Here is a 23,045-nt window from a genome sequence, read left to right as displayed (position 1 = left end):
AGGTAAATTTGACTTTTACAATGAAATAACTGAAACAATCTTTTCTTGTTCCTATACATTACATGTACTTCACCCTCAACATGGCTTAGCAAGTTAATTACTTAACAATGTAGTAGGACTCCTGACAAGTATTGTGTTCATCAAAATAACAAGTAACACAAATTAATGCCATGTTATTTGCTAAAAATGTGAAGATGAGTCCAACACAGCAATATTTGGGAAAAAATAAACAACAATCTGAAAATCTTTCAAAAAAAAATCATGAGTAGACTTTTTCACTGTCTGAGTACACACAAAAGAAAACAAACTGAACTTACTTCACAATCACCATGAAACATTGTTATGGAGTAGTACACAAGTAAAATTGGAAAACAATGACAAACTGTGGCCCTTGTTCCTTTTACTACAACCGATGATTAACAGTTTACAATGATGGATGTGGTATGCATAATATAAAATGAAGAAAGCATATACATATATATATAAAAACAAAACTTACCGATATCATCAAAATTATTTTCAGGACCCTGGAAATAACAGCCAAAACACAACACCAGAAAGTTTCAACATCAACAATAAAGCATCCTCTCACATAACAGTACTTTTTTTCTTTGATGACAGTTCATTGCTGTGTCCACTAAACTAATTTGTTTACAGCTATAAATTGCTTCGCATTGTAGAGAAGTTCCCTAAGAAGGCATTACTACTATGCTTTAGATTCAAAAATATTTCTTATTTACAAGCAGCCAGTGGCAGAGTCTTTTTGGTCACTTGAGGCATTCCCCCACATCACCACAGCACTAAACACACTGTCAGTGTCACGTCATTCACTCTCACCCAGAAATAATCCTATAACTAAATACTTGACAAAAGTACACATCACAACATAAATAAATGCAGAAATTTTAATCTTCAGAGTTATTACTGCGAGAAGAGACTGTACCTATTCTCCAGAAAAAGTATTCTTTCAAATTATGTTGATCTCTTTTCGCACCTATTAAACAAAATTATTGAAAGTCCTTCATTTTATTTAACAAGTGGCCTTGTTTTTCCCTCTTCTTCACACGAGGCTTCCTTATATTTGCGCACCTCAGCCATATAAAGGGACCATGCATCTTTTGGTGGTTCTTCTTCCACTTCCTCCACCTTCCTTACTTTTTTCACCATTCCTGTAGGGAGCACTCTACCACCACGGCGTTTTCCAACAAGGGACGCAGTTGGTCTTTTCAAACCAACAGATGGTGCAGTTGTCTCTGGAGAACTTGCTGTAGCAGGTACACTGCTCTCAGCACTCTGTCCTGTCTCCTCAGTTTCCTTAACATCTGGTGGTTTATTGGCTTCTTGCATCTTCTTAAACATTTCCAAAAAGCTGCCATCATTCTGGAAAACATTTTGAATTCTTGGAGGTTCAACATCTCCTTTCGATTCCTCTTCATCATCATCATCTTCCTCTTCCTCCATTTCTCCATAAGCCGTAACTGGTTTGTCCCATCTAACTGAGCTTTCTCCATACTTGGCTTCATCATCCGAGTACCTGGACGTACCACGGTACCTCTCCTCTCTGTGACGTGACCTGTTTTCTGAGTGCCAATCATCGCCACTATTTTCCCGGTGTCTGCCATAACGCCTTGAATTCTCAGAGTACCTTGGCTCATTATCGTACCTTGAATTTTCACCATACCTCCTATCATCAAACCTTGAATCATCACGAAATCTCTGTTCAGAGTACCTCTGACCATCTGGGCCCCTACTGTCTTCTGAACATCTCTGATCATCACGATATCTGGAATCATTGTATCTTGAATCTTCAAAATGCCTTGACTCTTCCGAGTATCTCGATTTTTCGATGTATCGAGAACTTTCTTCATATCCTTCACCTGACCTGGATTCTCTGTGGTAGCGTGATGATTCACGATACCTTTGCCTATCAACATATTTAGGACTGTCATAAAACCTGTCATCAATTCTTTCACGCTCCCTTACATTGCCCCCCCTTCTGTCCCTTGAACGTGATCGATTGTAATAACGATTGTCTCTAGATCTAAATCCACTCCTTGGAAACCTCTCATCTCTACCATTTCGTGACCTCGAACGTTCAGAGTATCGACCTTCTCTTGTTCTGTAATTTCCTGGTCCCCTATCATCATCCATCCCTTCCCATGACTGCCGTCGTTCTGGAAAAGACCCTCCCTCTTCAGGTCCGCCTGGTGGTCCCCCCGAGTCTTCTCCGGCGTCTCTGGGAGCCTCGGACTCCTGTTGGAAGGCAGCAGAGCTCGAACTGCCGCTGTCCAACCTATGATACACCATCACGTGGGATGCCCCTTCTCCTCTCTGTAGTCCACCTAAAAGGAAGAGAAACTGCCTGGTGTAATTAAGGTGCTAAACACTGTTTCATATGGAATTTGCCGGACTAAACAACTTCATTAAAATTTTCTGAAACCACAATCCATCATTGTAAGCTATATTCCAATAAAGTGAGTATTTTATCTACACTGCATATTTAATAACGGACAGCAAACATTTAGGGCCAGCCTCATTTAAAATCCTGTATATGTCAATTTCCTTTTCGAGAAATCAAAAGGAAAATAGCAATCATGTGGATAAGATAATGTACAATCAGGCACTCTTAGAATTTCAGTAAATAACATCTCTAAATAGAGGACAATATCCTGGGCAATCTGCTCCCCCCACCCCCAACATACATACACATATGTTAAATACAGACAAATTGCTCTATGTACAAATCCCCAGGATACAATAATTCAAACAACAACAAAAAATGTTAAAGGGACACAAAAGTACCTCACTGTTATAGAACATGTATTGTCTCTCATAGTCGGCACAGACATTTTTTCCCCACCGATCAAACTTGCCACACAAAAAGATCATCTTAGACCGCGAAAATAGATATTGGATGGGAAAGGATGATGGGCTTGTCTTACAAAAATATGGATAATTTAATGTGTAAAAGAAATCTCTTAAATGAGCAACTCACTAAAAAGAAGTGATACAACAGGTGAGAGAAAATTACCAGAGCCAAATAAGAAGTAGGCTAAAAAATGAAGCAATAATGTAACTTTTCCAACAACACTGCAAAGCTGCTGCATTCCACGACGTTAGGGCAAAATATATGACTAAGGAACTAGCTACTGCACGTAGTTGTCCATTTACATAAGCTGTAAATGTCATTACCAGGCCCCACATTTAAATGTAGCAGCTTCACTTGGCATACCATAGCCAAATATTTCATAATTTGTTTTTAGCACACACAATGCAAGATTAATATTTTATATTTTCATGTGTCGCAAAAACATTTCAACACATCCAAATCCCATGTATGTTCACAAATGGGACCAGAAATTGCAGTTGTATGAACCAAAATTGTCACATTTTAAATAAACAATAGAATCCCCTCAAACATGTAACTTTAATGCTGAAAGATTCCTGCTTTTCGAAGTTGATAACTTCACTATATGAGAGAGAGGAGTGGTACGGGAGGGGGGAGGGAGGGGGAGAGGAGGGGGGGGGGGGGGGGGGGAGAGAGAGAGAGAGAGAGAGAGAGAGAGAGAGAGAGAGAGAGAGAGAGAGCAAGCTCAGATGAACAGTGATGAGATTGGAAATCTCTCCTGAAAAAGTATTTGATCACATGTTGATGCATTACACTAGTAGAGCTGGCCTGTAGTACTAGTGTTACAACTCTGCTCCCCCGAAATAAAAATTCTCAACTGGATCAAACAACCCTAAATCATGCTAAGTCAATCTTATGTAAATATGTATGTCTCTGTACCTGTAATTCACAAGCCATCGTGTGGTGTCCAGGTACCAGTATTGTTTCCTCCTCCTCTGTTCTATTAACAAATTGTGCACAGGAAGACTTGCTGTTGGTGAACTTCAATAAGGAGTAATAAATTCTTTGACTCTTCTTACAAACAAATTAAACAGTGAACCTCTTAACACCTGACCGAGTGCGATGACAGTGGCGACACACCGAATTTATATTCATGAAGACAACTGTTCAAATCTCCATATAGTCGTCCAGATATAGGTTGTCTATGATTTCCCTATATTACTTTATGTAAGTTTTAAGATAGGTCCCTAAAGGACACAAGCAACTTCCCATTTCAAGCTGATGTTCCATCTACGGAGGGTATCATAATTAATGGCATAAACAGATACTGTTGAAAGCACACAATACTAGAAGCAAAAGAGTCCAGTAAACAGGGGGTCAAAAATGCATACCTTAAGAGCTACGAGCAATTTTTCCATTTTTGTTACTTTGAAACACAACTGTTGTAATGATCAAGTACTTGTAACTTTTAAGGTATGCATTTTAGTGCAAATATTTGCCGGATGTTTCTTTCTTATTATTGTCCATACTACCACATCTTTAAATATTGAAAGCAAAGAACTTGCAGTAGAAGGGATTTGTTTCACAGTATCGAAGATGGAAAAATTGCTCGTAGCTCTTAAGGTATGCATTTTCAACCCTATGTTTTCCGAGACCTTTTTTGCTTCTAGTATTGTGTACTTTCAACTGTGTGTGTTAACGCCATAATTATGATACACCCTGTATAATAGCCTTGTCAATAGGTGCTAAGCTATAATCTTCATTCTTCCATGTTCATGCAGAGAGTGCCACTTCAGTTTGTAAGAATATCAATAATGGTCTTCAACTCACTAAACAAACCCTTAATCAATAAAATAAATCAATTATTCTTTGCACATGCATCACCTTATTAATCCTACCTCATAAGAGACAGAGTGACAAGCTGTATTCAATACTCTGCCTTACAGCAAGTAGATAATTTAGTCTTAAACCATTATCAGTGTACTTGTCTACACTGAAGCACTACTAAGAAAAGGCAGCGCCTCCTCCAAAACACATTTTTATTATGTTGCCTTAAACACAGCAGTTGTAAAAGCGACACATCAGTATTTAATTGTGCAGATATTTTAAATTTTGTAGAATCCTACATCCGAATCATCTTGGCAGTCTTCACCCACTACCATGTACTTTGTCTTTATGTATATTTTCACACCCCATTTTGAGAATAATTCACGCAGTTTCCTGAATGTGTAACAAGGGTCATCAGCGAAGAGCAAAGAAAACTGTGTGTATTCTGCAGGGATTCCCATTCCACAACACTTTTTCTTCCAATTTTGCAAATCTTCCAAGCATAATTGGTGCTAATGAATGTCATCATCTTAAGACTCTTATTTATGGAGAATTCTTGGGAAATTTTGTTACCTACTTCAACCATATAGTTGCAAACTCTCATGCAAGCTTCTTATTGCCTGGTCATACTTATTCCCAATAATGAAGTTCTGCACTGCTACCCAAAACTTACTTAGTGGGACTGTATCATGTACCTTCTGTAGAGGAATAAAAGTTAAATGAACTCATTCCCCTTTCTAGCCTCATTTCAATGAGGTATTTAAGAGTGAAAATACAATCTGCACACAAGCTTCGAATCTAAGTACATTTTGCTCCTCTGACTTGTTTGCGCTTTCATTTTACACTTCATTACTTTACTGTACAGTTGGGCTATTCATCAAATAGTACTAATTCATCTGTAATTTGTACAATCTTGTGTTTCCTTTATTAAATATGGATGAAATAATTGCTCTCTTCCATTCATTTGGCAGTTAAACAACATTTAAACATCTATTAAATATTTCTGCCAGAATTTCTAAAACAATACACTACATGGAGATTACTATGAGCAGAGTACTGAAAACTAACTGAGGTTCCCTACTTCAATAGTCGAGACTGAAGATGGCTTCAATGAGAGCTGCAAAAATACTATACGTAAACTGATAAAATCACTTCAGAGACAATTTCAATTTGCCACTTATTGATAAATTAATGCATTTGTAGAAGCCGACAGGTATATTTCTATCAAATCTGTGACCAAACTACTGGAAAATCATCTTGAATTAATTGTGAAAATCTGATGACTTACAATATGGAAAATTTCCACCTAGTTCAGTTCAAGGACTTAGTCATGGTGAAAAATTTGAAGATACCCACAGATTTTTAAAAATTAAGTACCTATTAAAATAGTATTGAAGAACTGCAAAAACAGTAACATTTGTACTATGGGTTCAAAAGATATCAGATTTTGCAAAAACGTATTAAAAAACTATCTACAAAAACCCAATAACACCTTAATGATTTACTCATACAATATCGGTCATGAGAAAATCGCTTGCTCAGTTGTTCATGTTCAAATTGCTGTCAAAGAAGTTGGTAGCAAAACAACAACTTGGTTTTTTAAATCCTATTTAATGGATTTCTTTGGTTATAACATATTTAGGAAGGCGGGAAACATACAAACATGCTTCTGTGAATCTGTAAATACCTAAAATCTTTGTGCAGAAGCACAGCAATGAGATCCCCAAATTGGTTTCAGAGTTGATTGAACACCATAACAGAGCTGACAGTTTACATTATTAGGCTGTCCAGTAAGCAGCTGACCATAGTGGTGGAAGAGAGAAATCACGTTTCCAAGACAACAAAGCCAATCTGTACTGATAGAAACCTATGTCTAACACCAGCTGCAAAAAATCTAAATACCATGTCCAAATGTGTTCAACTCAGTACTATACAGTTCCTCTGTGGAGATCAGGATGGATTTCAAAAGTGATAACAGTTGAAACATACATCTCTTGTGTTCATGAGAGTTTGAAGACTATGTTAATGACATCCATGTTACACATTTTTGTATTTCGCTATGCACTAATATATAATGAAAACAGTACGTACTTAAAAATAAACAACCCATGACTCAACTGATGATGCTTCACATTACCTAAAATATGGTGTACAGAAGAATGCTTAAGATTAGATGCATAGATTGGATAATTAATCAAGATGATCTAAATTAAACTAGAAAGAAAAATATGATGGGCACAACTTGACTAAAAGATATCACCGGTTGATGACACATCCTGAGGCATCAAGGAAAAGTTAAGTTTTTAGTAAAGAAGTGAGCAGATTACAATTATTCGGGAGGTCAAGGCTTGACAACAGTAAGGAAGTTAAAAGTTGCAAATGTTATGCAGAGAAGAAGAGATGACCAAAGAGAATTGACTGGTGTGGAATGCTTCACCAAACCAGTCTTCAGAATGAACAGTAACAACAACAGAAGAACAACGTTTAATTACAAACAAAACATGACAATGTTGTGACAAATGTCCATGTCTGTGATTCTCACCGAAGCTATCATTTACATACGTCTTTCAATAACATAACTGTTCTAATATTCAGAATCACTTTCAGGAAATTAGTACTGGTACAATAACTGGCAGCCATACTATAAACACTTTAAATCCAATCAGTTAACAACACACAAATCTCAATGGATATCGCAGCACAATTATGAGTACAGCATTAAATCAGCAGGCTGTGACAGTTAAATACTGTATTATGACCTTCCGAACAATTCAAAAATGTAGCTATTGTGTTAATCTTGACAGTGAAAGGACAGATTTATCAGTAGCACAGAAAGAAATTTCGACGAGACAATTTTCACATAAGAGCAATGACACCAATGTCCACCACCAAACAGCAGGCAGTCCAGCAGGTCACTTTGGAAAGCAGTGGAACAAATTAAAAATGTCTTTCAATTAAAAGTTCACTCCTACAAAATAGGCCTCAAATTACTATGCTGCCTGTGTTCTACGCTACTCGTAACCATATGCTCAGTAAAATATTTACAAGCAGAGCTACTTTACATTAACCATAAAGGCAATTCATTGAAATAAAATTTGTTACCGTTTAAGGATTATAAACATTGGAAAGAGGAATAATAACGCAATGGTGCATGTAAACTGCACATGAAGTATAAATTATGTTCCTCTCTCCATCATTAAAATTAGGTTATGTTTACTTAAAATGAACTATTTACAGTTTACTGACAAATTGGTGACCTGCAAGTGTACTCAAAGTGAATGCATTTTTCTTTTTGAATATTTCTGGTCCGAGAACATACATACACCAGTCTCAAGAAGTTAAAGAAGTATTATAATAGAAAATACAGAACTTAGTGGTGGTGGTCATGGTGAAGAAAATGATAATGAAAAATCAAGAGAAGGGAAAAGAAACAGGGTAATGAACTATAAATATAGCAAAAATTTAATGTTCTGCCCTGTAAACCAATATATACCAATTAAGCCCTATTACTTAAGAAATGCTTCATTTAAGTTTCTTCCAAGATGAATAAGTAACCAGGTAAGCAAACACTATTTTACTCTCACTTAGCTGTTCTCAGCTACTAAAGGTATTTCTAAATCTTCCCCGACATGTTAGGTAGCAACTTTCTTGTATAACTGTTGTGGGGTTAAATTTCCTTCAATTTCTTTACTTCTTTTTTTCCACACAAAGCAACTAAGCTGAAGTTAGTAGATCATTCAGATTTCAACCCCATATATCTGCCACCAACTACACAAGGCATGTTTTTTCATGTACACTAAATACAAGTTGTGACGTAAAATTACCTGTATTTAGATCCACACTGTGTAAGAAACTTCACCCAATTTTCCTCACAGTTCATCAGTATCAACTGTGTACTCTTCTAGGGAGAAAAAACTGAGAAAATCAAGTGAAACGTAAGGAGGAGGAGGGAGAATAATCATGCAGAATATTTTCCCTAAGAAATCTGGTGTTCTCCCTCTTCCTTTGGTCAAGTCTCTTGGCATTGACCAAACAACACCAGCAGAAAAATGTTCCTGTCGGCGCACGGAAGATGTGAATATGTTCCTCTTTAAAAAAGACTGACGGAAAAGAGGGAAACCATCTGTCTCACTCTTTATTCTGCCTTCCTATCAAAAAGTTTGCTTGCAAACATATTCACAGAAGTTTCTAAATTCCTTTACCCTGTCTCTCTTTACACCCCAATGTCTTTTTTTCCCACTGATTTACAGTATAGCCCAATCCACTGTCTCCTCTCTCTCACACCAACTCCTTTCATCTTTCTTTCCCACTGCCAGTGTCTTCACCATACCTCAGAAGCTCAAAAATTCTGGGTGCCCAAACACTATTTTTTCACTTATGTCCATGTGTTTAACATTTCAGTCCCAAACACACCCTCCCCCTATGCCCAAGTCTTAAAGCACGTAGGTCTGGGAGAATCCAGACCCCCCCCCCCCCCCTCCTCCTCCTCCTCCCAAGCTAATGTATGGTCTCCATCAATTTGAATTTTTCATTTCCACTGTCTCCTCTTTTGCTCCCACTGCTTCTGTGTCCATCCATCTCCCTTTCTATTTTACTGCCATTTTTTCTTCCTCACATTACCATCTCCTTTCTCTCGTCCTCCCACTCGCACTATCCTTCCATCTTCACTGTCTATAACCACAAAAAAGTTTATGTTAGCATGCCATAATTTTCGGTGAGGAAGTATGAATTAGGACTGAGGCAGCTGGTTCCCCATTTTTCCTATCAGTCTTTTCAATAGGAATGTATTCACCACTTTTGTGCTCCAACAGGAGCATTTTTCTGCTTATATAGAGAGACTATCAGTCAGTAAAGTTACAGATTTAAGCCTAGTTTACACAACGACACTAGATTGCAGGCGACTGCACTACTGGCTACTGTGCATGCGCGCCACGCGTTTGCGCAACTCGTTGTTGAAACTAAACACTTTCGGCGTGTTCCAACTTTGGCAACACTAGTTGCACGAGTTTTGTGGTTGTGTGTTGGTAGAGCGTAGACATCTGTGCTTTGCATAGGTATTTGTGGGATTTCAGTGATGCTGATTACAAAAATAAGCAACATGTTGCTGCTCCTGAGACCTTCACATGCGATCATAACATAAGATAGTTTGACAGTATCTGAGGTGCAGGACAAAATTTATTGAATTAGGAGCACATATACAACTGAATTAAGAAAAATAAAAGCAAATGTAATTCTAGCTGTGGAAATGCTCTCGTCTACAAGACTAAAATCCCATTGTTTGAGTTGGCAGATTCATTTTTTTTAAGGAATATTGTTGACAAGAGAAGGCTACGCAAACAAAGAAGCTGCATCCTTTATTCAATATTCATCTATTTAAAACGTCGCAGCAGTGTTCCCCATTCACATACGTTTGAATTTTGAAATATTGCCGCTGTAGAGATCTACCTTCAAGAGAGTAGTTTGCAAACCATTCTCTCCTTAATGCAATGTGCTTCAAATAATTACTGCAGTTTATGTTAATAATTATTACTATTAATGTTAGTAATTATTGGTGTTAAAGAAAACGCGCCCTCACCACTAAAACAGCATCTTATCAAGTATTCTCGATTGTAATGCACACAATGTGATAAGTAATTTAAGTTCTGGAAACAGTGCTTCATGTATTACGTATCTTTATTCCGTATCGCATAATTAACTCTATTTAGAAGAAACGTGAACAGTTCTGGTGACATTCTAAGATAATTAAAAGAACTTCTTGGGTCTTCCATTATAAATTATATCAGCAACCGAGCTGACGTCTTTTCTTCATCTAGTCACAAATGGAAGCAAGTTCCTTATTTTTTTTCCTTATGCAGCGATTCCACGCAACAAGCTTTTAACTTCATCACAACTGGTCTGACATTCAGCTACCAAAACTTTCATTTCAGACACGACTCAAGAACCCACAAAACGACGAAACTGAAGTGTGTACTGGTTTCGCCGTGTCTACAAACAAATATGAAACAATTTGTGTACAACTCATTCCACGCAACGAGTGGCGCAAGCCAATGTCATCATGTAAACTACGCTTTACATACTTTCACATATGAACAACAAGTAAGTGTGCATAATATAAGATTAAAACAAAATTGTTTGCTTTACATTTTTTCCTGGATACTTTGTTCATCAAAAACACCCAGATTATGTTTTTTATGTTGTTAGAAATATTTTACTGAATTTTCAGTCCTTACAGTTTTACATAATGTTTCGCAGTCAATGTAAGTTTTCAGGCATATTACGACCGTTTTTGTCCATTTTTCTCACTGCAGTACAGCTTTGGGCATACAGTGTTTGTACAGGTGTGAAGTGCCCACTATGCAGAGAGAGCACTTCAAGTTTTAGTGGTGAAAAAAACGTTGATTAATAACAGTCTAGTGACCTCAGAACCCTTGCGATGACCCTAGAACCCTTGCCATGTGTTCACTATTTGAGTGAAGACTATATTTACACCTGAGACCAGATATTACTTGCATAAGTACAGTAACTTTGAACCTCTGGATCTCTGTAACATACAATGATCTCAAAACAGATAAAATCATCTTAAGCATATACGGTAAAAATTTCAATGATTTGCCATTAATAGGCATCATAGACATGGTCATATCCACAATCAGTACTTTTAACATGCTGGAAATCAAAGTTTTTCGTGTGTAACTTGACAACCGACACAGATTTTCGAAAACTGGGGAAAAAGTGTTTCTAGATCAATAATCTACAGAATGTACACTTAAAATCTGAGGCATTTGCTATGGCTAGTTATTTTAATAATTGCAACCAAAGGTGCAGAAACAACTAAAAACCAGTTTTTGCAGTTTTCTGCATACAATAACTTTGAACCTCAGGGTCTCAGTAACACGTAGTATGGAAATAAAAAATTTCTAAGTTCCCTGAGAATATCATCTTAAAAAAAAATCACGTTTTCTCAGGAATCACCCAATAACAAATAGTGTTTATCAAGCCACTTAATAATCACTCTACACCATCATAATACAAAGGAACCAATTTGATTTGCTCAATTTGCCTGTGGGCTAGAAGCAGTGTGCAGCATTTAAATTACAACCCTTTACTGTGCGATAGCTACAGTATGCCAGTTCATTCAGAAGATACACAAATGGTTGATACGCAAAGGAATAACCAAAACATTTGACCCCTTACATCTTTGAGCAATAGACAAAAATCTCATTTTCATGGTCATGTTAATACGGACTAGTAGAAAACAAAATATTTCCTGCATTTATTAAGTGAATATACTTATCAAGATTTCACACAAAAACAAGAGATCAATGACAGAAAACAATACACCAACAGTGACAAAATATATGCCACAACTATTACATCAGTAAAAATTCTCCAATTATAAGGTATTCATTACAGTCAATGAAATCTACAAGGAAAAGTAAAAGCACAACGGTACCTATAGATGAACTCTATTTAGAAATAACATGCAAGTTAAGAACTAACCTGGTATGATTACATATCTATGCAGTTACCAGGATTGTTAAGACAACATGTAAAACCTTACACGTTTTGATATTACTGCTATATATCACTACTGAAGTCATTGTAGCCTCATAACATGTTCAATTGTGCCTCTTTTTCGTATACACATGAAATAAGGTCTGCCATGGGCAACAGTTAAAGTTCCTCCATCTAGATCTATGACTTATCTACACAATATTAGGGACACTATTTTTTGTATGCTGCAGTGCACCTGCCCCGATACCATTGTTGTTTGTTTCAACAATGAAAAACAAGGTTGGATACTTTTTGAACAACCCCTGTATCTATTTTTCCATGCTTTCTGATCCTGGCTTTCGACTGGCACTTATGAAGTTAAAAATATATTTCTGTTTTAAAAATTTTTTTACATTTCCAATTTTATCTCCTTTTTAAATAATTTATTCATGAGTGGTCATTTCAACTATTGGTTTTAGTTCCAGATTAGTAATGCTTCTTTCCGAGACAGCATACATATAATGGTACATTCCAATTTTTGCATTGGTTTCTGGCTTCCCAGAGCACTTTGTTTTGTGGAAACAACACGTTAGTGCATTAGCAAACTTGACTTTAAATGTTCATTCACAATACCACCTGAAAAATGGCTTTCGGTAAATCTTAAAGAGGATTCTCGTTATTGGAGCGTCTGTCTGCCGGCTTTTCTGTATTCTGTTCCATATTTTACTAAAATATCCCTAATGAAAAATAGGTGAAACTCTACAAGTGCCATTTTTTTGCACTGTAATTGACCTTTGGCAAGCATTAGCTTTTAAAATTCACTAATCCAGAAAACAAATGAAAGTTTCATAAATCATTTCACACACTTCCACACAGTAGTATGTCACAACAGTAAACTTTAGTTTTAAACTACAGTACACTGAGATTTATTGACTTTTCACATAACAAACTCAGTTTCTCCTCACTTCAGTCACCTCTGTAGTTTTGTTCTCCTCACTTCAGTTACCTCTACAGTTTTGTTATGTTGCGCCTGTTGTCTGAACAGTTGTGCTTACGGCTGTTCCACAGTTGTGAAGCCAGAGATCCAGGTCTGGAAATTAGTACCATCGTGGAGATGTCCCTGCTCAAAATATGGTCTCTTAAGTGTTATCACATAGCCACTACTGAGCGAGGTGGCGCAGTAGTTAGCACACTGGACTTGCATTCGAGAGGATGATGGTTCAAACCCAAGTCCGGCCATCCTGATTTAGGTTTTCCATGATTTCCCTAAACCGCTTCAGGCAAATGCCGGAATGGTTCCTTTGAAAGGGCATGGCTGACTTCCTTCCCCATCCTTCCCTAATCTGATGGAACCGATGACCTCGCTGCTTGGTCCACTTTCATCAAAACAAAGCTTCTGTTATGGACTAAATGTGCTGTGAAACATTGTACAAACTTTTATCAACAAAATTCCTAATTTTAAATAAACTGTCACCACCTGTGACGCCACACCTGCTACTGAAGTGTAGCGATTTTCGAAAGTAAAATAAAACGGCATCGGGACATTATTTTGCTGAAAACTGGAGTTGTCTGGCTATAAGTATGGACCAATAATCGTTTTCAACTTTTTTACTTTGATCCATTACAAGATAAATAGCAACAAAACAAAGTTCTTCAAATCCAGTATCATTCTGCCTTGACAATCAAGAATGCATAGATTCACAAGTATATTCCTTTGTGTATACACAAAATCAACGTCTTTCATCTGCCATAAAATGTAATAGGCCTTCTGACAGAGTATTATAAAAAAATATACAATGCTCAAGTCATTAACCAGATGACATTTGCGCCATGAAACCGACTCATCAAATGCATGCTTTAATGGCTGGAAATTTATCTGTTTCCAATCAAAAATGACACTAAGGTTTGCACTGTTCCAAAGTGTTTTGCTATCATATTCCGATTCATCCGATTCTGAACATCTGCCAACTTCATATTTTGTAGAAGTGTCAAACTAGCGTGCTGTTACCAGGTGATGTATAGGGCTGAGTACAATTATTTTGAGCTTCTGCTGAAGACTCAACACTGCTACAATGTAAGACCATACATAAACACTATCACTCCTAGTATCTCCATCATCTTTCAACCCACACAAATGCAGTAACGTGACAATTACCTCCCTGAAAATGTTAAATTCATACTGAGAAAAACCACAGAATGCCTAGTCAAAATCTAGAATAAGAGCCCACAGTAACAAACGTAAATGCACATGAACCATGTAACTGGAACACTGAAAGTCTAAGGGAAAGAACAGTGCGGAAATTATTCTCTGCTTGTTGACACGTCTGGAACCTGCAGGTTCCTGTGACTCAGCAGGCTTAAACTTGTCCTCTGCAGTGAGGGGGCAGGTGGAATGGGACATGTAAACACATCAACCCACAGATCACACACAAAATGCATCCACAGCACTGGGAAACAGCAAAGGATGGCAAGTTCACTTGTCCACAGAAGTCAAAATGTTAACAATATTCCTTGGCACATAGATGATTGCCAAGAACAGGCCCCTGGTTTCCACAATATTGCACCAAAATTTTGGAAGAAAGACATAATTTATAGTTGTGCGAGTCCCACCTTCAGTCTGTACACTTGAGTAAAATCAACTCAAAGTTTAAAATAAAGTAGAAAATTTCCTATATTCAAAGTATGCCTTTGTTTTAATGTGAACTTTATTTTATTATTTCTTTAGTTCCAACATTATAAAACACATTACCACATTTGTGGATAATTGCAAATACTTCTCCTACTGCACTTAGCTCCATAGTCTATATAATTTGTTGCAAGAGCAATTACACTATTCAGCTCCTTTATAGGCTTCATGCTCACTGTCATTCTTTCCGCTCTTTCAATAGCAACATTTTGGCGAAAGTCAACCCTCTCTTGAAAAAGAACATTTTTCTCTACAAAATGTTCTTTCTTCCTTTGTATAGGTAATCCCAATGCATTATGAGTTACACACATTACCAGTAATGCATACTCTCCAACTTATTCCTTAAATTTAATTTAGTCATGCCTTGATCGTATGCAACAGCACCTTGCACCATACTATAAACTCTTTATCACCAGACCTAAAGTTCCACTATCACATCCGACCATTTGGAAGCTAGTGGTAAAAATAATTGTCACTAAACAATGGGTCATTCCATGTCAGTTCAACCAGGGGCTCCAGCTCAGTCTCAGATTTGACTGAAAGTCAGTACCGTAATTCTACCATGTGTGGAACACTCACGTACAAAGTATTAGTTTCCCCTGCCAATTAGTTCCAGAATTATGACTTGTGAAAGAAGGTGGCATGACCCAGAAATTGCAACCCGCATCTGGCAATCTACCTTCAGACCCAACTTCAGGTCTTAATAACTTTGGAACTATTCCACACAGTCCAGTGAAATTTTTACAACCCAGTAACATCCACTTAGAGAACACACTCTATGAATCAAAACACCAACAACATATTTCTGAGGGAAGATAAAAAATTCCAAAGTGTGATTAAAAAATGTAATACGTTAAAAGGTACATATTGTAGGTGCCCTCTATGCCAAATATAATTCACTCGAAAAAGGTATGAATTTTTTGTGGTAAGCTTAAAGTGGCCTATACACACACAGAACTCATCATGCCCATATTAGTCACAAAAACTGAGTTACATACACACAAAAATTTGAAAAATTACCTGAAAAAACACGGATTTTCTAAGAGTGGTAGCACAAAAGGGACAAATGGTACCCAAGCCAAATTTCACACACTGCATAAGTAGACCATAATGATATATATCTCAAAATTTCAGCATGTTATTGCAAGACATTTGTGTACAATGGAAGTTGACAGAGATATTTGGTGATGAGGCGATTGTACCACAACAGAATTTTGTACCACAACAGAATTTTGTGAAAACATATCGTAAACTGTTCTGCCTCTTCTTATCCCCTCCCGGGTCGACAGAAGCGTCCGATCCCACGCGTCGGCTTTGACCCGTGACGTAAGGGTGTTGTCGTGTGTGACATCATGACGGCGCGGAGTTTGGTTTGAGTGTAGTTGTCTCCAGTTCTGTTTTATCTTATTTTATTTACTTTTCTGATCTGTTCGTTCTATCTCGTGAGATTTTTTTTTTAATTTAAAAACACTTATTACTTATTTTAATTATCTGTTTCCTCGAATTTCTGTTTTAGTTTATTATATTTATCTTTCTGATCTGTTCGTTCTATCCCGAGAGATTTTTTTTTTAAGAAGACAAAAAACACTAATCAGCTACTGAAGCATCTTTATCTTCTATGGGTTGCCGGGGTTACGACCCCTGGGGAGGTGGGTGGGTATTCATGCATGGCTGTCTTCACTTACACGTTGTAGCTACGCAAGGCGTCTAAATTTGTTTATATTTAGTTTGCCCCCCCACCCAAAACACCCCATTTCCCGCGCTTTTCCCGTTAGTGTCATTAGGCTTCTTGTGGAAAGTGTGTGTGTGTTTTAGTTTCCGCCATATTTGTGACGTCATGGGTCAAAGCAGACGGGTGGGATCGGACGCTTCCGTATTTCCCCTCTCCCACAACTGTTTAATCACTAAGCAACAACATACAGACAGATTAACACAACCTATCATTAATGTTTACTGCACCTTAACTGCTAAAAACCAGTCAATTGTGCTTTGAACAGAAGTTCTCCCACACTTTATCTACTGTACTCTGTACATTGAGTGGCAAATTATACTGTCTTCCTGACACTGGTAGGAACTGGAACTGTCGTAAGAATATGTTAAAAATGAATCCAACACCTATATGCCAAACTTGGCCAATGAAATGATCTTGCTGGTGCCATGAAGTTCACAAATACATCACCTTCTGCTTCACAGCACTCTGCAACACATCCTAAGTACCATTTGTCATCCTAAACAGCAATAACATAGCGACCTGGTTGTATGTTGCTGCTTTTGATTCTGAATCCTGTGTCAGACACACTGTGAAGACACATGTTGTGCATGAACCTATAGTTATAACCGGACAGTCTGCTCACCTGCACAGTGTCAGAGTTCTCTGGAGAGAAGTGATGATGGCTCCTTGTGCCTGCAACAGTTTTAATGTGTTCTAGTCTGCTTTTTAGCCACTCTTTGACTGATTTCACCTCATCTTTCGAAACAGAATGATTGTATGAGAGAGATATTTTTCTGTACCCATGTAAATAATTGAAAAGGTGTTAGAATGTGACGACCTATTGGGTGCTGCAGACTAGCTCGTGATGCCATGCGCTTAATGGTAGCACCAATACCATCACATACATTTTTACCATGACTTGTTGCGAAAAAATTCCATTCTGCTTGTATCTGAAAATCATGGTAATGCATGCATAAATTTTTGAGATTTTTACAGTTTTTGTACTGACTAGCTGCCCCATCACTGAAGTATTTCGCAAAATGTATGTGAGGCAGCTAGTTTTTCACATATGCCATGACAGTGCGAAAGTTGGCATGAACTGCAATGGCATCATGAATTAAATAGTCACTAAAAACGCAAAGGTTCATGACAGACACATCACCTGATTCACCTCTATAGTAAATCACAAATGGCTGGAGAGTTGTTTGACTGTTGTCCCAATGATATCCTTGGATGGCATCTTGAACTATAAATTCATAATTTTCAGAAAAGTCTAGTATTTACTATAATTTCATCTTGTTTCAAATTATCCTTACAAAACTGGAGATACACTGATTGTGCTGTTGCTGTGAAGCTGTGTGTGGTCAGTTTGTCTGGTTTTTGACAACACATTTCAACAAAATCTTCCACTGTACTTTGCTTTGTTCCAAGACTTGTGCGATCCATGTGTGTCCATTGTTTATAAGAAACAAGTTCATCGTCATCCATAAGGAGTTCACCATACAGTTCGTTATTCATGTGTTCTGCAAGAACATCAGCTTAGCATTTTGATGGATCACACATACACAAACATTGTGTGTGCCCCTTGCACTTACAGGCACAACCCATTTTGGCCGAAGATTGAAAAATGATGATAAACCTACTTTGGCATTGGGATACTTTTCCTTGAATTCTACATACAGTTCTGATATGTTGCATAGCAGCAGTCTTTTTTGCATCTGTACACGTACATTTCCCATTTTCACCATCACATAGTCTTTTTTCCAGGCATTATTTGGCAGTAGTCATTATTTTCATTAAACTTTGACACTAGCACCTTTATTTCTGAACTCAATTGCTTACCCTGAGCCTGCTGAAGTTGTGGAAGCACTCCTTGGGTTGCTTTTATTTTCCTAGCTTCCTTTTCCATGTATGTAGAAACATTGAATTCCTTTGCAGTGTAGTCAATAGACCAGCTAGAAGGTGCAAGGGTAAGAATAGCCACTTTTTTTCTGGCGTGTGGATATGACGCATTTTTCTTTCAAATGATGCACAATTTTGTCCAAATCAGAAGATTTCTGGCATGATTTCTGTTCCTTTGGAGCACATAGTTCTTCCTCTTCCACCATTAGTGTCAGCTATTTTGTGTTTTAATTCCATTTAAGCTTCTTGTAGTTTTCTTCTATCATAGCTGGACCTGTCTCTTTTCCCAACTTTGTGTGTCTTCATGAGAGACAAACCAAGGGCAGTCTCTGAAGTATTTAATTGCTCGTCCGCTGTGGTTGTAGGTGGCTGATACTCTTCGTCACTGTCATGTAAATTATCAGAATATTCTCCATTTTTTAGCACTGTAACACATCTGGAACATAACTTTTGACCTGGTTTCAAGTTAAGTCCCGTGCACTGATTCACTTTCAATACTGATTTTATATCAATTTCTCTGAGGCTACACTTCACTGTCTTCTTATGAATCCGAAATGGATCAAAACAACTTCTTTAAAGGAAAGAATACTTATCCAGAAACACTTTCATATGATTATAAACACTAAAGTTTCCTAGAACTGTACTTCTTGTGCCCACAGGGTGTATCCCAGATCTCCATAGCAACAAATCTTGGTCCGATTCATCCAGATCATATAGTAAAAAGTGAATGCCACATTTTGTTCCTTATGTTGTTTTATGACATTCAGATGCTTGTGCTCTACCAAGACTGCTACTTGTTTGAACAAATGCACCACTACTACATTCTTCTGCCTCCATACTGACTTTCCACAACAGTACTGACCAGTCTGAACTAGAATCTTAAAAACATGAGTACCCTGTAATTGTTGCTTGTTTCCTTTGTTGTTCCTGCCTAACAATGACCCATTATGTCCCTGAAAACTACCATTGTTTAACTTTGTTGCCTGATGGTTCCCAACAATTGCTGCAGCTTTATCTGAAGCAAGCTGTCTGCATTATCACTATTACTTGCTAAATCGTGTTAAAAGAAACGCAACCAAATACATCTCTGTCAACTTTTATTGGAAACAAATGCCTTGCAATAACAAGTTGAAATTTTGCCACATACTATATTATGGTCGACTTATGCAGTGTTTGAAATTTGCCTTGGATATCACTTGTCCCTCTTGTGCTACCACACTTCGAAAATCCACGTTTTTCAGGTAATTTTTCAAATTTTTGTATTTTGTGTGCAGGTAACTCTGTTCGTGTGACATATGGGAAAGATTAGACATTAAGCTTACCACAAAAATTATATTTGGCATAGAGGGCACCTACAATATGTACCTTTTAACATATTACATTTTTTTAAATCACATTTTGGAATTTTTTATTTTCCTCAGAAATATGTTGTTGGTGTTTTGATTCATAGTGAGTGTTCTCTATGTGGATGTTACTGGGTTGTAAAAATTTCACTGGACTGTGCGGAATAGTTCCAAAGTTATTAAGACCTAAATTTGGGTCTGAAGGTAGATTGCCAGATGTGGGTTGCAAATTCTGGGTCCCGCCACCTTCTTTCCAAAGCCGTAATTCTGAACTAATTGGCAGGGGAACTTAAAATTTTGTACATGAGTTACATGAGTGTTCCACACTTGGTAGCATTGGTGTGCTAAATTCCCACTAAATCTGAGACTATCAGCTGGAACATTTTCTCAAATTGGTTGAATTGATATGGAATGAACCCAGATGTTTACCTCAGAGGTTGAAAAACATATCCAACCACTACCACTAAGACACAGATGTCTAATTAAGCCTCTAGCAAGACATTCCACCACAAGGCCACAAAATCCAACAAGTGGAACTCATTACATACCACAAATGCTGAACAATGCCGCACATTTTACCACACCATTAGAGGATATGAAGTACATTATGGCCTCAGAGTTAATGCAAATGTTCTTTTTCTTACCTTTACATCCAACTATCTCTCCAGTCAAGGTTGTTCATGTCCTTTTGGACTATTTCTGAACAAAAACTTACGTTTTTGATTACAAAATCAAGAAGTTATCTAATTTTAAGGTAAGTTATTGAAACTACTGTTGAGATATTTTAAAGACTCCACAGTAAAAAAAAAAAAAAACTTTTGTTACTATATATTTGAGGTCCTTTCACTTGGTTCCCAAAAATGTGTATCTCATTTATAATTATCACTTTTGTACATGAAAGCTTTATCCACTTACAAAACAAACACACAATGGTTTGTTCCTAGATCTGGAAAATTTGTGAACTTTCCACGATGAGACCCCTATAACATTTAGAATCGGAGGATGATGTTACTATGTATACACTAAATAATTACATCAAAGACAACTGGACTTATGTATTCTGTACTGGCAGTAAATGAGTAACTTTGTTACACATTAGACACTTTTCTTACAGCCTTGGATCCATTGTGCAGTTTGTGAACTGCGGGCCACTGGGAGTAAAAGTGCACTTAACAGGCTCAGCTGCAGTTAGTAACTATTTATGTAGTGAAAGGTAGGAAGTGAACATAACAAATCATGCATCAGATGGTTCGACAATATGGCAAAACCAATGAATATATATCAATATATACAAAAATCCAATAACCAACTTTATAATCAACAACAGCAAGATCAAAAATCATCAATCTCGCACTGTCCATGTCAGAAAAAAAGTAGTACATTTTATCAGATGTATCATACTGTTGTGCCAAATGGTCGAACGATGAATAAATGAGTAAATAAATTATATTAGGGTGCAATGGCCTACAGTAGAAAGAAGTTAATTATTAAAGTTGCACAGTATACACTTATTTCAGTTAATACTAATGAATATTTGCAAAATTGCATGTATAGTCAGATTGTTATCTTTACTATTTTCCACAATACACACACACACACACACACACACACACACACACACACACACACACACACACACACACACTTTTGCTTGCAGCCTCTCTGATGAGAGAGAATTTAGTTTTTAATTTGAGGATTTAAAGTGATTCTACATGTTGAATGAAATCTGCAGAAGTAAAACTATATCCAGAAATCACATTTCTCTGCAGCATACTTCACCTCCATATAAAAGATTGTGTGTTAAAACGCATAGATGGCAGAAATGGTTTCTAATAAGGTGATTCCAACTGTGTTGTTACATACATCAAAAACTATTTTATATGTGATCGATAAATCAAAGTTCTGCACAAACTGATTCTGCAAAACTTTTTGGAAATGAATGCCAAAACATGTACTACAACAAAATTTAACTTCCAGAACTTTGTTGTAAGAATCAATCTGGATAACATAAAATAGGACTGCATAAAAGGCGTTCAACAGTTGATTCATCATCAACGCTGTGAAAAGAAAATTCAAGTTCTTTTACTTGCACTTCCCATCTCGTGCCACACGTACAAAACGGCTGAATTGAGGAGTGATTGATGACTAAATGGATTCCACCTACGAAGTAGACAAATTAACGCAACCCAAAAATCGGAAAACATAGGGAAGAAATTTAAACTGGAGCAAACGTTAAGACCCTGTGACAAGCAAAAATCGCGTGACATCATTACCATATTTTACTGCAGTTGAGCTACTCGTCAGCATACACAAATCTTCAAAACGACTGGTGTAGCACACTTAATAGTCGTGCAACACGAAGTTCATTACGTTTAGGGGCTGTTTGCGTAATATGTTACGTTTAGTCTAACGATTTTTTGTGCCTGAAAACATAATAAAACTTCATAGGCATCAATTAATCCACGAAGAAGAAATACAATTTTGGAATGCCGGAACCTCTTTGAAAGCTGCAGATTTCCTCCAAGTCACTAGCGATAATTTAAACAATTCTAAAAACGAGTAAACGACGCAAACTACACAACAAAGTACCTTTCAAAACTTTCTTCCCGCACTGGAATACGGTGGTTCACTACCAATGCATTTACGTTCTACCGACTAAGTTGGATAGAGGGTACACTGCAGTTAAGTAAGGCTTAAATAACCAAAATAAAGAAAAAAAAACTTATCGTCACTAAACGTTTCTTGCTATCATGTTATCCAAATAATCTTTGCAGCAATATGAAGCAAGGTGCTGATCAATAGTACTCCCTGTTATTACAAATGAATTGTTCATGCAGTTTAATTGTTTACTGTGGCACATATCATTCAGGGGAAAGCGTAAAAACACCGGAGATCATTACCTAAGAATCAGTTAACGTCTTTCCTACTTTTAACTTAGGAAATACTCCTAAATTCCTACCTCTTTCTACTCGGGTAAAATGGCCGAAAACCAAGGATGTTACACCAAAGACTGCGTTCTGCGAACTATGAATTGAACACTCGACTTCAACTTTTAAGTTCCGTAATAATGCGAAGCTGTAGATGCTGCCAAAATATTGAAACATTTAGCAATCGTTTAATTTTCTGAATCCATTTAATTAGATAATAGTGCAAATATCGACTCAGCTTTCAATACGAATGCAGATTCTGGATTATTCTTTCTCGATAGATTTTTTTTCCGCTTGCGTTTATCGA

The 23,045-nt window shown here is 37.1% G+C and overlaps 2 protein-coding genes across 2 annotated transcripts in view; both read right to left on the bottom strand.

Annotated features, from left to right (window-relative positions):
- LOC124605088 (cytochrome c oxidase subunit 6B1) overlaps positions 1-523 on the bottom strand; it is a 13,076-nt gene extending 12,553 nt beyond the window's left edge. The window contains exon 1 of the mRNA XM_047136538.1: positions 500-523. Within this exon, the coding sequence (XP_046992494.1) occupies positions 500-508 (9 nt within the window). The 5' untranslated portion in view covers positions 509-523. The remainder of the gene's footprint in view (positions 1-499) is intronic.
- Positions 513-23,045, bottom strand: LOC124605086 (eukaryotic translation initiation factor 3 subunit A). Its single transcript, XM_047136536.1, has 2 exons — positions 22,771-23,045; positions 513-2,342 (listed from the first exon to the last, which is right to left on the bottom strand). Exons 1-2 carry the CDS (start codon positions 22,913-22,915, stop codon positions 1,027-1,029), a joined length of 1,461 nt encoding a protein of 486 aa, XP_046992492.1. The 5' UTR covers positions 22,916-23,045; the 3' UTR covers positions 513-1,026.

Source organism: Schistocerca americana, chromosome 3, assembly GCF_021461395.2.
Source record: "Schistocerca americana isolate TAMUIC-IGC-003095 chromosome 3, iqSchAmer2.1, whole genome shotgun sequence".
NCBI classification, from domain to species: domain Eukaryota; kingdom Metazoa; phylum Arthropoda; class Insecta; order Orthoptera; family Acrididae; genus Schistocerca; species Schistocerca americana.
Note: the sequence above shows the minus strand (reverse complement) of the source record. Positions and strands in the feature narration are given on the sequence as shown.